Genomic DNA, 12,760 nt, shown 5'->3' on the forward strand with positions numbered 1-12,760 from the left:
CCATCTTTGGCTGCAAAGAATATAATCAATCTGATTTTGGTATTGTCCATGTGTAGAGTTTTCCATGGACATTTGGTGATGTCCATGTGTAGAGATTTCACTTGTGTTATTGGAAGAGGATGTTTGCTATGACCAGTGTGTTCTCTTGGTAAAACTCTGTTACCCTTTTCCCTGCTTCATTTTGTACTCTTAATGCCAAACTTGCCTGTTAGTCCAGATATCTCGACCTCCCACTTTTGCATTCCAGTCCAATATAATGAAAAGGACATCTTTCTGCTTGTTAGTTCTAGAAGTCCTTGTACGTCTTCAGAAAACCATTCCACTTCAGCTTCTTCAGCATTACTGTTCAGGGCATAGACCTGGATTACTGTGCTTGTCAATGGTTTGGCTTGGAAATGAACAGCAATCGTTCTGTCATTTTTGAGGTTGCATGCAAGCACTGCATTTCAGACTGTTTAGTCGACTATCGTGGCCACTCCAATTCTTCTTAGGGATTCTTGCTCACAGTAGTAGATATACTGGTCATCTGAGTCAAATCCACCCATTCAAGTCCATTTTAGTTTGCTGATTTTTAAAATGCCGATGTTCACCCTTGCCCTCTCCTGTTTGACCATTTCCAATTTGCCTTGATTCATGGACCTAACATTCCAGGTCCCTATGCAATAGTGCTCTTTACAGTGTCAGGCTTTACTTCCATCACCAGTCACACCCATAATTGGATGTTGTTTTTGCTTTTTCTTCATCTCTTCATTCTTTCTGGAATTAGTTCTCCACTGATCTCCTGCATATTGGGCACCTCCCCACCTGAGGAGTTCATCTTTCACTGTCCTATCTTTTTGCCTTTTCATACTGTTCATGGGGTTCTAAAGGCAAGAATCCTGAAGTGGTTTGACATTCCCTTCTCCAGTGGCCCACATTTTATCAGAATCCTCCGCCATGACACATCCAACTTGAAGGCCCTATACAGCATGGCTCAGAGTTTCATGGAGTTCTACAAGGCTATTGTCCATGTGATCAGATGGGTTAGCTTTCTGTGATTGTGGTGTTCATTCTGTCTGCCGTCTGATGGATGAGGATAAGAGGGTTATGGAAGCTTCCTGATGAGAGAGACTGACTCAGGGTGAAACTGGGTCTTGATCTGATGGAAGGGGCCATGCTCAGTAAATCTTTAGTTCAATTTTCTCTTGATGGGTGGGGTCATATTCCCTCCCTGGTTTTTTACCTGTGGCCAAACAATGGTGGAGATAAGGAAGATATTGCTGATCTAATTCAAAAGGTCTTATGCATGCACTGCTGGACTCAATGCCCCCAAACCTGCAGCAGGCCAGTGCTAACCCATGCCTATGCTGAAGACTCCTGGACATGGACGGGCAAGTCTGGGTCAGTCTCTTTTGGAGTCATTGCTTCTTTTTCCTGGATTCTTTTGTGCACAGGGTTTTGTTTGTGCCCTCTAAGAGTCTGTTTCTGCAGTCCTGTGTAGGTTCTGGTGGCTCTGTGGTGTGGTTAATTGCACCCTCCTCCAAGAGGGCTTATGCAATACCCAGGTCTACTGCACCCAGAGCTCCTGCCCCTGTAGCAGTGCACTGCCCACCCATACTTCTACAGGAGACACTCAGACACAATTCTGGCTTTGTCTCTGTGGGGTCTCTGGGTCCTGGTGCACACAAGAATTTAGTGTGCACACTTAGTGTAGTATTTCTAGACTAATTCAGTATTGTGAAAACTGTTTGTATCTTGTTAGGCTACTCTTTTCTGGGCCTTTTCTTAAAGAGATCAACTGCTTCATGAGACTTTTTTTCTTTCTGAAATTGTATTATTTTGGGATGCTGTCTCAGTGGCCCATTCAGGGTACATAGAAGGCAAAATGAAAACCCCAAGGACTCTCTTCAGTGTAACTCTTTGAATCCCAAGGTCCCTAAGCAGATTGACTTATACCTGTTTCACAGTCTTCTGTGTTGGTTTTTATAATATGTTCAGGACCTTTATTTGGCAGAAGGAATACTTAGCAGATGCTATAAACACAAATATTTTTACCTCATCTTGTCCAGAAATGGAAGCCAAAGTTTCCTTTCACAGACACTGCAACATGCTGTATAAAAGAGTAAAATTTTTTTTATCTTAGCTATCCATCTTCCCAGCATATACTCTGAAAGAAAACATGTTTGAACATCAGGACACTGCAAAGCAGACATATTGGTTAAAGTACTATATGTGCTTCCATGGTGGTAAAATAAGGTCTTAAAATGTGTATTTCTGATTAAGTGATTAAAATTCCTTCTGTAAATAATTTCTGTCATCAGAAATCTTAAGTTTTGATATGACATATTTGGCTGCCTTTTTATTTGTTTAAAACTGTAGGAGTTGTCTTTGAATAAATCAAACGCCATTATTTTTTAGACTCTCAAGGAAAATGTGGGCCTCCTCCAGGAATAGACAATGGAGACATTACCTCACTCCTGCAATCAGCATATCCTTCAGGAATGAGTGTTGAGTACCGGTGTCAGGCCTACTATGAACTTCGGGGAAACAAAAACGTAGTATGTCGAAATGGAGAGTGGTCACAACTACCAAAATGCTTAGGTAAATGCTTTAAACTTCTCTTGGATCCTGGGATAACCCTTGTACACAGCATAATGTTTAACTGTTTTTAATAGAGTTTTTATGGATTAAATAACAACCAGTTAATGCTTGCACACCAAGGATTAATCTCTGTATATAGAAATAAAGTTAGAAAATTTCATGTTCAAGCAACAATGGCTCCTTTATGAAAGCTCTTCATTTGATAACTGACATTATGAATCTTATAACATTTAATGATTACACTAAACAAAGTATCTCATTCTTATATCATTAATTTTTTAAATATGATGAAACCTACATTATACATTTTCAGTGTATTGGTTGGAAAATGTTTGAGGAAGATTTTTGCCAAAGTTCTTGAAACCCTGAAATTCTGTTGAAAGTATTTGCATATTACTCACAATTTATGTTTATTTTCTTTAATTTTAGAGGCATGTGTAATTTCAGAAGAAACAATGAGAAAACATCACATACAGTTAAGATGGAAATACGAGAAAAAACTTTACTCTAAAACAGAGGATAATATTGAATTTATGTGTCAATATGGTTATCGTCAACTGACACCAAAACATACATTTCGAACAACTTGTCGGGAAGGAAATGTGGTATATCCTCGATGTGGATAAAACATTGACTAAATGCAGTTGTAAAACTGAAGTATGTACATGTATTCAGATTTTTCCTTATTAATTCAATTATGTTTATTTTCTCAAGTATTTTTTAACTCATCTTGAATCATAAATCAGATTTGTGTTAAATATTATGGGGACAATGTAATTGAGAGATGGGTCCAATGAATCAATTCTTAAAAGTACCTCATTAAACTTGGCAAATCAAAATGTATGTGTCCTGTTCATGAAACATTTATAGCAAGAAATTAGATTCAATCACTTCCATGCCTCCTTCCATCCATCAGTTTCCTAACTTTCTTAAAGCTTTCTCCATTACTTCTGAGGGTTTCTGAAACTCTGTTTTAGAAGACATGGGGGAAAAGGTGTGGAAAGAAATGGAAAACATTCAAAATAGATGAGCAAAAGTAAGATAAACTACTTATATTTAATTCCTGACATAAGTATGACATAGTTTCCTTTTATATGTTTGATGTTATACTTATGTCAGGAATTAAATATAAGTAGTTTATCTTACTTTTGCTCATCTATCAATAGGTGAATACACCAAAAATGATGAGATACATAATATTTCAGTACAGTTCAGTCACACAATCATGTCCAGATCTTTGCGACCCCATGCACTGCAGCACTCCCAGGCCTCCCTGTCCATAAGCAACTCCCAGAGCTTACTCAAACCCATGTCCATTGAGTCAGTGATGCCATCCAACCATCTCATCCTCTGTCGTCCCCTTCTCCTCCTTTCAATCTTTCCCTGCTTCAGGGTCTTTTCAAAGGAGTCAGCTCTTCACATCAGGTGGCCAGTATATTGGAGTTCCAGCTTCAGCATCAGTCCTCCCAATGAACATTCAGGACTGATTTCCTTTAGGCTGGACTGGTTGGATCTCATAATATTTTACAAGATGCTTATCAAAGTACACATAATTCAAATAAAGAACAATGAGAATCACATTGCATAACTACTATAACACGGAATATAAGTGATTAAAAAATTCAACATTAATTATACACACACGTAAAGACACTCTGCTTTAAACAGTGAATAAATTTTTATAGAAAAATATTGGCAAGAAATGTAAGAAACTATCTAGTATAGCTAGAGTTGAATTCACAGATAATAGGTGTAAAAGGTGTTTCACTTCTTTTTACTTACATGTATTCTTGAATTTTTCTGTCTTTAGTGTATATCAACTTTGAACCTCAAAATATTTTCTAAAAGAAATATGCAAAGTGACACAAGAGGAGCTTTAGAGATCAATTTGGTAATAAACTCCAGGTCTAGTAACGTTTTCCTCATTTTGCTGGTACAGAGCATTTTAGAAACATTCACCACCAGTCTGAAAGGTGATGTTTATGTTCATACATTTTAAACAGCATATTAAGGTTAAATCAGTTAACTATAAACATTTTAAATTTCTAAATATCATAAAAATGTTATTATTAAAATAGATTTAAATAATCAAGCTACAATATTTAAGGTGATATCTTATTACTTTCTACTGCATCAAGTCAAGTGACCGTCTTAGTCTAAGAAGCATGGCCATCACCATTGGTGCTAATGTAAATCTGAATTGCTGGTAACAGCTGTTTTTCTCACTCTTAAATGAAATTGTTACAGTTGATAAGTTATCTTTGCTGTAAATGTTAACATTTTTGTTGATATTATTTCTCCAAAATTTTCAATTAATCATTGTAGAATCTATTTATGATCAAGGCTGCAAACAGTTATTTCACTGTTGTCTAGAAAATGATGATTTTTAAAGATCAGTTCTATCATTTTTCTGCATTTATTGTCATTCTGTGTAAAGATGAGTGTTAATTTATAGACTCTGTTCATAATCAACTTTACCTAAACAGTTTTAGCAAATCTTTAAAATAATTTGTTTTTAAATAATTTGTAGTTGACATATAGTTGATTTACAAGTTTCACAAGTATAAAACAGAGATCCACAAGTTTTAAATACTGTACTGTATTTAGAGTTATTGTAAAATATTCTTATGCTTCCTGTGTTGTATGGTATGTCCTTGGAGATTCTTTATTTTATACATAATACCTCTTAATCAAATACGCCTATTGTTCCTCCCTGCTTCCTTCTCCCCACTGGCAGCCACTTGCTGGTTATCTGTATCTGTGAGTCTCTTGCTGTTTTATTATATTCATTCATTTTAAAATTTTTTAAAAAATATAAATTTATTTATTTTAATTGGACGCTAATTACTTTACAATATTGTATTGGTTTTCCCATACAACAACATGAATCCACCACAGGTGTACACGTGTTCCCCATCCTGAACCCTCCTCCCTCCTCCCTCCCCGTACCATCCCTCTGGGTAATCCCAGTGCACCAGCCCCAAGCATCCTGTATCCTGCATTGAACCTGGACTGGTGATTCGTTTCTTATATGATATTATACATGTTTCAGTGCCATTCTCCCAAATCATCCCACCCTCTCCCTCTCCCACAGAGTCCAAAAGACTGTTCTATACATCTCTGTCTCTTTTGCTATCTCACATACAGGGTTAACATTACCATATTTCTAAATTCCATATATATGCGTTAGTAAACTGTATTGGTGTTTTTATTTCTGGCTTACTTCACTCTGTATAATCGGCTCCAGTTTCATCCACCTCATTAGAACTGATTCAAATGTATTCTTTTTAATGGCTGAGTAATACTCCATTGTGTATAGTTCCACCGCTTTCTTATCCATTCATCTGTTGATGGGCATCTAGGTTGCTTCCATGTCCTGGCTATTATAAATAGTGCTGCGATGAACATTGGGGTACACATGTCTCTTTCAATTAATTTTTTTTGTTCCACATATAAGTGATATCATATGGTTCTTGTATTTCTCTGTATGACAAATTTCACAAAGAATAATACCTTCCAAGTCCAATCATGTTGTATAAAACGGCAAAAATTCATTCTTTTTTATAGTTACTTAGAGCCCCTTGTGTAAATACATGTGTGTGTGTATATATATATATATATATATATACACACACACATACATAATTAGTGGTTTTGGTTAAATCTACTATAAAGATAAGAAAAGCATCATATCTTTTATCAGTGTAGTCCTGGTTATTGAAAGTAAGCTAGGGAATAGGAGATTTAAATTTGATTCATATTCATCCAAATTTATATGCTTACACTGAGTAAGGAGTATTAATTTCCAAGCTGTGATGGCCTTTGACTAAGCATATTTGAAGGTTTTGTTTTTAAAGAAGTTGAGAAAGAGCTGTGAAGTCTAGCTTATTTTGCATGAATCTGGTGTGCAGGGGTGGGAGGTAAAACAATGGAATTGTTTTACAATTGTCCTGGTATTTCAGAAGGCCAGTTATAAATAAAATTTGATACAATTTTCTTTTTAGTCTTTTCTTAAATGTACTAAGATATCTCATATTTTTGGAAAACACAGAGTGAAAAAAAATATATATCTATAAATATGTACCTCTAGGAGATGAAGTTAAATGAAAGCATCATCACTTGAGGTACTAGAGAATAGACTATGATCTGGCACCTTAAATAAGTACTAGAGAGGAGAATCTAGACATATTTTGTAAGTCTGCAATGTGAAACACCAGGGGAAAAAGGATTATATACAAGATGCAAGTCTGGAAAAAATAATGAATAGAGAGTCTAAGGAAGTAACCTGGACAGTAATAACACAAATTATTTTTTTCATTTTCAGTGAAAGGTTATGTTTTTCTAAGCTAAAAATGAGATGAGTATGTACTATGCATGGATCATTACATGCAAATATGAGAATCGTGAACAAATCTGACTCATTTTTTTTTATTTTAAAAACAAATTTTATTGGAGCATAGTTGATTCATAATGTGTAGTATCAGATGCATTGCAAAGTGACTCAGTTAAAGATATACATTTTTTTTTTTTTTGAACCATCATTTTGGCTTCCATGATTGTAGTTTTGCCTTTTCTGCAAAGAACAGCTACAACCTGGGAATAATCTAAGTGTCACTCAACTGGTGGGTGGATAGACCTTTGTTCTTATCAGCCAACTCTGTTAGTCATATGTTTCACTACTAGAGGTAAAATTATTGAGATTTATCCCTCAGTTTCCAATATTAGTATATCATCATTTGAAATCTTCAAATATATAATCTTCAAATATACACTTGAAATCTTCATTAAGTACAAATCTAACCGATTCATGACCTGAATTCAGGTAACACATGACAGCACAGTAAATATATCAATACACATAAAGAGAATTGCAGTTAACTCTTTCTTGAAGAGCTATTAACTTTGGAAAGAAGATGGAGTGAGTCCTCCAGAATCTGCATTTTGAAATCAAACCTTCTAACGTGATAGAATTGAGGTAGACCTTTGGATGGTGATTAGGATTAGAAGAGGTCCTTGGCGTGGAGCCCTTATACATGGGATTGGGGCCCCTGGAACACTAACAATAGCACTTGCTTCCTTTTGCTTCAGTTTGTTCTTCTTTATTCCATGCTCTCTCTGAGAATCAGTAGAATATACTCTTTGTAGCTTCTGGGAGTGGCCTTCAGTCCTTGCTGGTTTTTGGCTTGCAGCTGCATTAGTCTAACTGCTGCTTCTCTGACCACAAAATATTTTCTCTGTGTGTCTTTGTCTTTACTTGTATTTTTTTCTTCTTAAAAGACATCAGTGATATTTGATTGAAGCCCACCAAAATGGTTGCATCTTAACTTGATTACATCTGTTAGATACCTAATTCCAGATAAAGTAAGACTTTTAGGTCTTGGTTGTAAGGATTCTAAAAACTCTTTTGAGGATACTGTTCGACACATAACAGTGCACATTGCAGCCTTTCAGCTTCCTATCTTTCCCAAGTGTCAAATATATTCACCCAATCCCAACATCTCCCAAGGTTTTCACGCTTTTCAGCATCAACTCTAAGTTCCAAATTTTACTTAAATATCTTCTAAATAAGTTATGGATGAGGCTGTTTTTATGCATCCTTGGGCAAAATTCCTATTCATGTGTGCCCCTATGAACCAGAAAACAAGCAATACGCTTTCAAAATGCAGTGTTAATACATACATAGGATAGACATTACCATTCAAAAATGGAGACAGAGAAGTCTTAAAACCGTGAGGAGAAATCTCATTAGATCCCAATAGAGAGAACACTTCTCTATGAAAAAAAAAAAAAATGCCCATGGGAGAAAGCCCCAAATTTTCAACCCACCAGAGAGGCTAGCCTACTTTCTTAGCTGGGAGAGGCCCTGTTATCCCATGCCTCTTTGAGCAGGATCTATCTTTTGAGGCATTCTCCTTTATGTGTTTGATGCCTGTCCCTTTCAGTCCAGGCTGAATGCATTTCTGCTAGTATATAGTTCTCAAAAACCTTGTTAGTCTCTTGTGCTTTAATACATAGAAGTTTTCAGCTATATGGATAAAACACAGATTGTCCCTGAATAACAGCATCTCTATTTCTGGCTAAGTCGCTTCAGTTATGTCCAACTCTCTGCGACCTCAGGGATTGTAGCCTGACCGGGTCCTCTGTATATGGGGTTCTCTAAGCAACAATACTGGAGTGGGTTGTGATTTCCTTCCCCAGGGGATTTTCCCAACCCAGGAAATAAACGCCCATCTTTTAAGTCTCCTGCATTGTCATGCAGGTTCCTTACCACTGGCTCCACCTGGCATGCTGCAGTCCATGGGGACGCAATGAGTCAGGCACACGTGAGTGACTGAACTGAGCGCCATCTGGGCTGAGATGATTGGATTTCAAGTCACATTAAAAGACACTTGCTCCTTGAAAGCAAGCTATTTAATTTCACATCAAGTTAAAAGATGCTTGTTCCTTGGAAGAAAAATAACAAACCTAGACAGCATATTAAAAAACAGGGACATGACTTTGCTGACAAAATTCTGTATGGTCAATGCTGGCATATGCAGATGTGAGAGGTGGGCAATAAAAAAGGCTGAGCGCTGATGATTGGATGCCTTTAAACAGTTTGCTGGAGAAGACTCTTGAGAGTCCCTTGGCCCATCAGAAGAACAAATCAGTCAATCCTAAAAGAAATCAACCCCGAATATTCATTGGAAGTACTGATGTTGAAATTGAAGTTCCAGTGTTTTGGCCACCTGATGCAAAGAACTGACTCATTAGAAAAGACTCTGATGCTGGGAAAAATTGAAGGCAGGAGGAGAAGTGGATGACAGAGGACGAGATGGTTGGATGGTATCTCTGACTCAGTGGGCATGAGTTTGAGCAAACTCTGGAAAATAGTGAAGGACAGGGAAGCCTGGCATGCTACAGTCCATGGGGTCACAAAGAGTCTGACATGACTGAGCAACTGAACAACAAGTCACATGCCTAAACTTTTAAGCAAAGGATGGTTTCTCCTCACTACCTACTTGATTAGTGAGTACACTCCTGGGGTAGGCTGGGAAATTTCAAATTATCCCCTACTGATTCCTTAATGGCTGATGATTCATTCTTCAACTTACAACTTATTGCATATATTTTACTGCAAGCAGCAGGAAGAAATTAGATGAATCTTCCACAATTAGTTTGGCATCTCCTGAACTAAATATCCAACTTCACCTTGGATATTTTATATGGTGGTTAATTTTGAATCAACTTGGCCGGGTTATAGTATTCAGATGCTTGGTCAAATCAGTTTGTCTGTTTCTCTGAAGGCATCGTAAAGATATAATTAACATTTAATCACAGACTTTGAATAAAGTAAATTACCTTTCATAACTTCATCCATTCTGTTGCAAGTTTTAAAAGAAAACACTGAGCTCCTTCCAGGAAAAAAGAACTCTGCTTCTCAAAACTTCCAAAGCAAAAAACTACAACACACAACCTTCTTGGATTTTCCAGGCTGCCACCTACCCTGCAGGTTTCAGGCCTACCAGTATTCACAATCACATGAGCCACTTCCTTAAAACAAACCTCAATCTGTGTGTGTGTGTGTGTGTGTGTGTGGTGGGGAGTTTACAAACTCTGTATTTTCTTCTCAAATTTGCTGTGAACCTAAAACTGCTTTGAAACAAGAGTTCATTTTCTAATGAAGTAATTTGTAGAATTATGTGTGTGATTTCCTAATACATTCTCCACTACATTCTTCTTTATTTTAGTGTTCAGTTCAGTTGCTCAGTCATGTCCGACTCTGCCACTCCATGATCGCAGCACACCAGGCCTCCCTGTCCATCACCAACTCCCAGAGTTCACTCAGACTCAAGTCCGTCGAGTCAGTGATGCCATCCAGCCATCTCATCCTGTGTCGTCCCTTTCTCCTCCTGCCCCCAATCCCTCCCAGCATCAGAGTCTTTTCCAATGAGACAACTCTTCGAATGAGGTGGCCAAAGTACTGGAGCTTCAGCTTTAGCATAATTCCTTCCAAAGAAATCCCAGAGCTGATCTCTTTCAGAACGGATGGGTTAGATCTCCCTGCAGTCCAAGGGACTCTCAAGAGTCTTCTCCAAAACCACAGTTCAAAAGCATCAATTCTTCAGCGCTCAGCTTTCTTCACAGTCCAAATCTCACATCCATACATGACCACTGGAAAAACCATAGCCTTGACTAGATAGATCTTTGTTGGCAAAGTAATGTCTCTGATTTTCAGCATGTTATCTAGGTTGGTCATAACTTTCCTTCCAAGGAGTAAGTGTCTTTTAATTTCATGGCTGCAGTCACCATCTGCAGTGATTTTGGAGCCCCCGAAAATAAACTCTGACACTATTTCCACTGTTTCCCCATCCTCACCACCCAGATAATCACGATGGTGTAATCACTGACCTAGAGCCAGACACCCTGGAATGTGAAATCAAGTGGGCCTTAGAAAGCATCACTACAAACAAAGCTAATGGAGGTGATGGAATTCCAGTTGAGCTATTTCAAATCCTGAAAGATGATGCTGTGAAAGTGCTGCACTCAATATGCCAGCAAATTTGGAAAACTCAGCAGTGGCCACAGGACTGGAAAAGCTCAGTTTTTATTCCAATCCCAAAGAAAGGCAATGCCAAAGAATGCTCAAACTACAACACAATTGCACTCATCTCACATGCTAGTAAAGTAATGCTCAAAATTCTCCAAGCCAGGCTTCAGCAATACTTGAACCATGAACTTCCAGATGTTCCAGCTGGTTTTAGAAAAGGCAGAGGAACCAGAGATCAAATTGCCAACGTCTGCTGGATCGTCAAAAAAGAAAGAGAATTCCAGATAACATCTACTTCTGCTTTATTGACTATGCCAAAGCCTTTGACTGTGTGGATCACAATAAACTGTGGAAAATTCCGAAAGAGATGGGAATACCAGACCACCTGATCTGCCTCTTGTGAAATTTGTATACAGGTCAGGAAGCAACAGTTAGAACTGTACATGGAACAACAGACTGATTCCAAATAGGAAAAGGAGTACATCAAGGCTGTATATTTTCACCCAATTTATTTAAATTATATGCAGTGTACATCATGAGAAATGCTGGGCTGGAAGAAGCACAAGCTGGAATCAAGATTGCTGGGAGATATCAATAACCTCAGATATGCAGATGACCCTTATGGCAGAGAGTGAAGAAGAACTAAAAAGCCTCTTGATGAGGGTTAAAGAGCAGAGTGAAAAAGTTGGCTTAAAACTCAACATTTTAGTGTTAGGAAATCACAATATATCTCTGGAGATATGACTCCCTAGTAAGGATTAAGTTCTAGTTTCCCTTGAAGTTTGTAGCCCCTGGAATGCTTAGTGGTAAGATTATTGCCTAAGAAGATATCAAATTAAGAAAAACTAAGTTTTAGTAACAACTGAATACTTATCCTATACTACATTTCAAGATATTATATAATTAATATGTGCGATCTTCACAAAGGTCCTTAATACTGGGTATGGTGGTGGTTTAATTGCTAAGTCATGTCTGACTCTTGCAACTCTATGGACTGTACAATGCCAAGACCCTCTGTCCATGGGATTCACCAGTAAAGAATACTGGAATGAGTTGCCATTTCGTTCTCTAGGAGATCTTCCCAACCCAGGAACTGAACCCAGTTCTCCTGCATTGCGGGTGGATTCTTTCCTGAGTAAAGTATGAGGGAAGACTATAGAAAGGGAAGCTCATATATGGAATATATTGATTGTAGATATTTCACAGATGAGATGAAAGCCACACAGCTCATAGTATATCACCAAAGACCTCACATCTATCCCATTGTTATGCCAAAACTTAAACTCTTATTAGTCTGTCTCTAAATACTGTGCCATTAACAAAAATGTTATATGACTTCTTAAATGCACAGGATATTTTATATAGAATTCTAAACAATATTATATAATACAGCAATACATGAAAAGAAGCAAAAAAAGATGGCTGAGGAGTAAGATGGGGAAATCACCAGCTTCCCCACAAATACGCCAAAAACTCATTGAGATATTGAACAACTCTTACAAAGCAGACTTTAGGAGACAGTAGAAGACCCCAGGCTTCCAGCGGGGTAAGATAAGCTCACTGGAAGAAGGTAAGAGAAAAGATAAGACATTAAAAGTGAAAAGAAGAGATGGAGAATTTCAGGATGGGAGATTGTCTCTGAGACTGAAC

General features: G+C 37.6%; 1 protein-coding gene across 13 annotated transcripts in view; it reads left to right on the top strand.

Annotated features, from left to right (window-relative positions):
* CFH (complement factor H) overlaps positions 1 to 12,760 on the top strand; it is a 482,162-nt gene that overhangs the window by 102,905 nt on the left and 366,497 nt on the right. For 6 of the 13 annotated variants that reach the window (XM_045165766.1, XM_044943235.2, XM_025286138.3 and 3 more), the window contains 2 exons: positions 2,398 to 2,580; positions 3,010 to 3,419. The exons of 6 other annotated variants lie outside the window; for them this stretch is intronic. In XM_045165766.1, coding sequence (XP_045021701.1) covers positions 2,398 to 2,580; positions 3,010 to 3,206 — 380 coding nt within the window. In that variant the 3' untranslated portion in view covers positions 3,207 to 3,419. Of the gene's footprint in view, positions 1 to 2,397; positions 2,581 to 3,009; positions 3,420 to 4,390; positions 5,104 to 12,760 lie in introns of those variants that run through there. One more of the 13 variants, XM_045165764.1, reaches the window with a different exon arrangement.

Source organism: Bubalus bubalis, chromosome 5 (genome assembly GCF_019923935.1).
Source record: "Bubalus bubalis isolate 160015118507 breed Murrah chromosome 5, NDDB_SH_1, whole genome shotgun sequence".
NCBI lineage: Eukaryota > Metazoa > Chordata > Mammalia > Artiodactyla > Bovidae > Bubalus > Bubalus bubalis.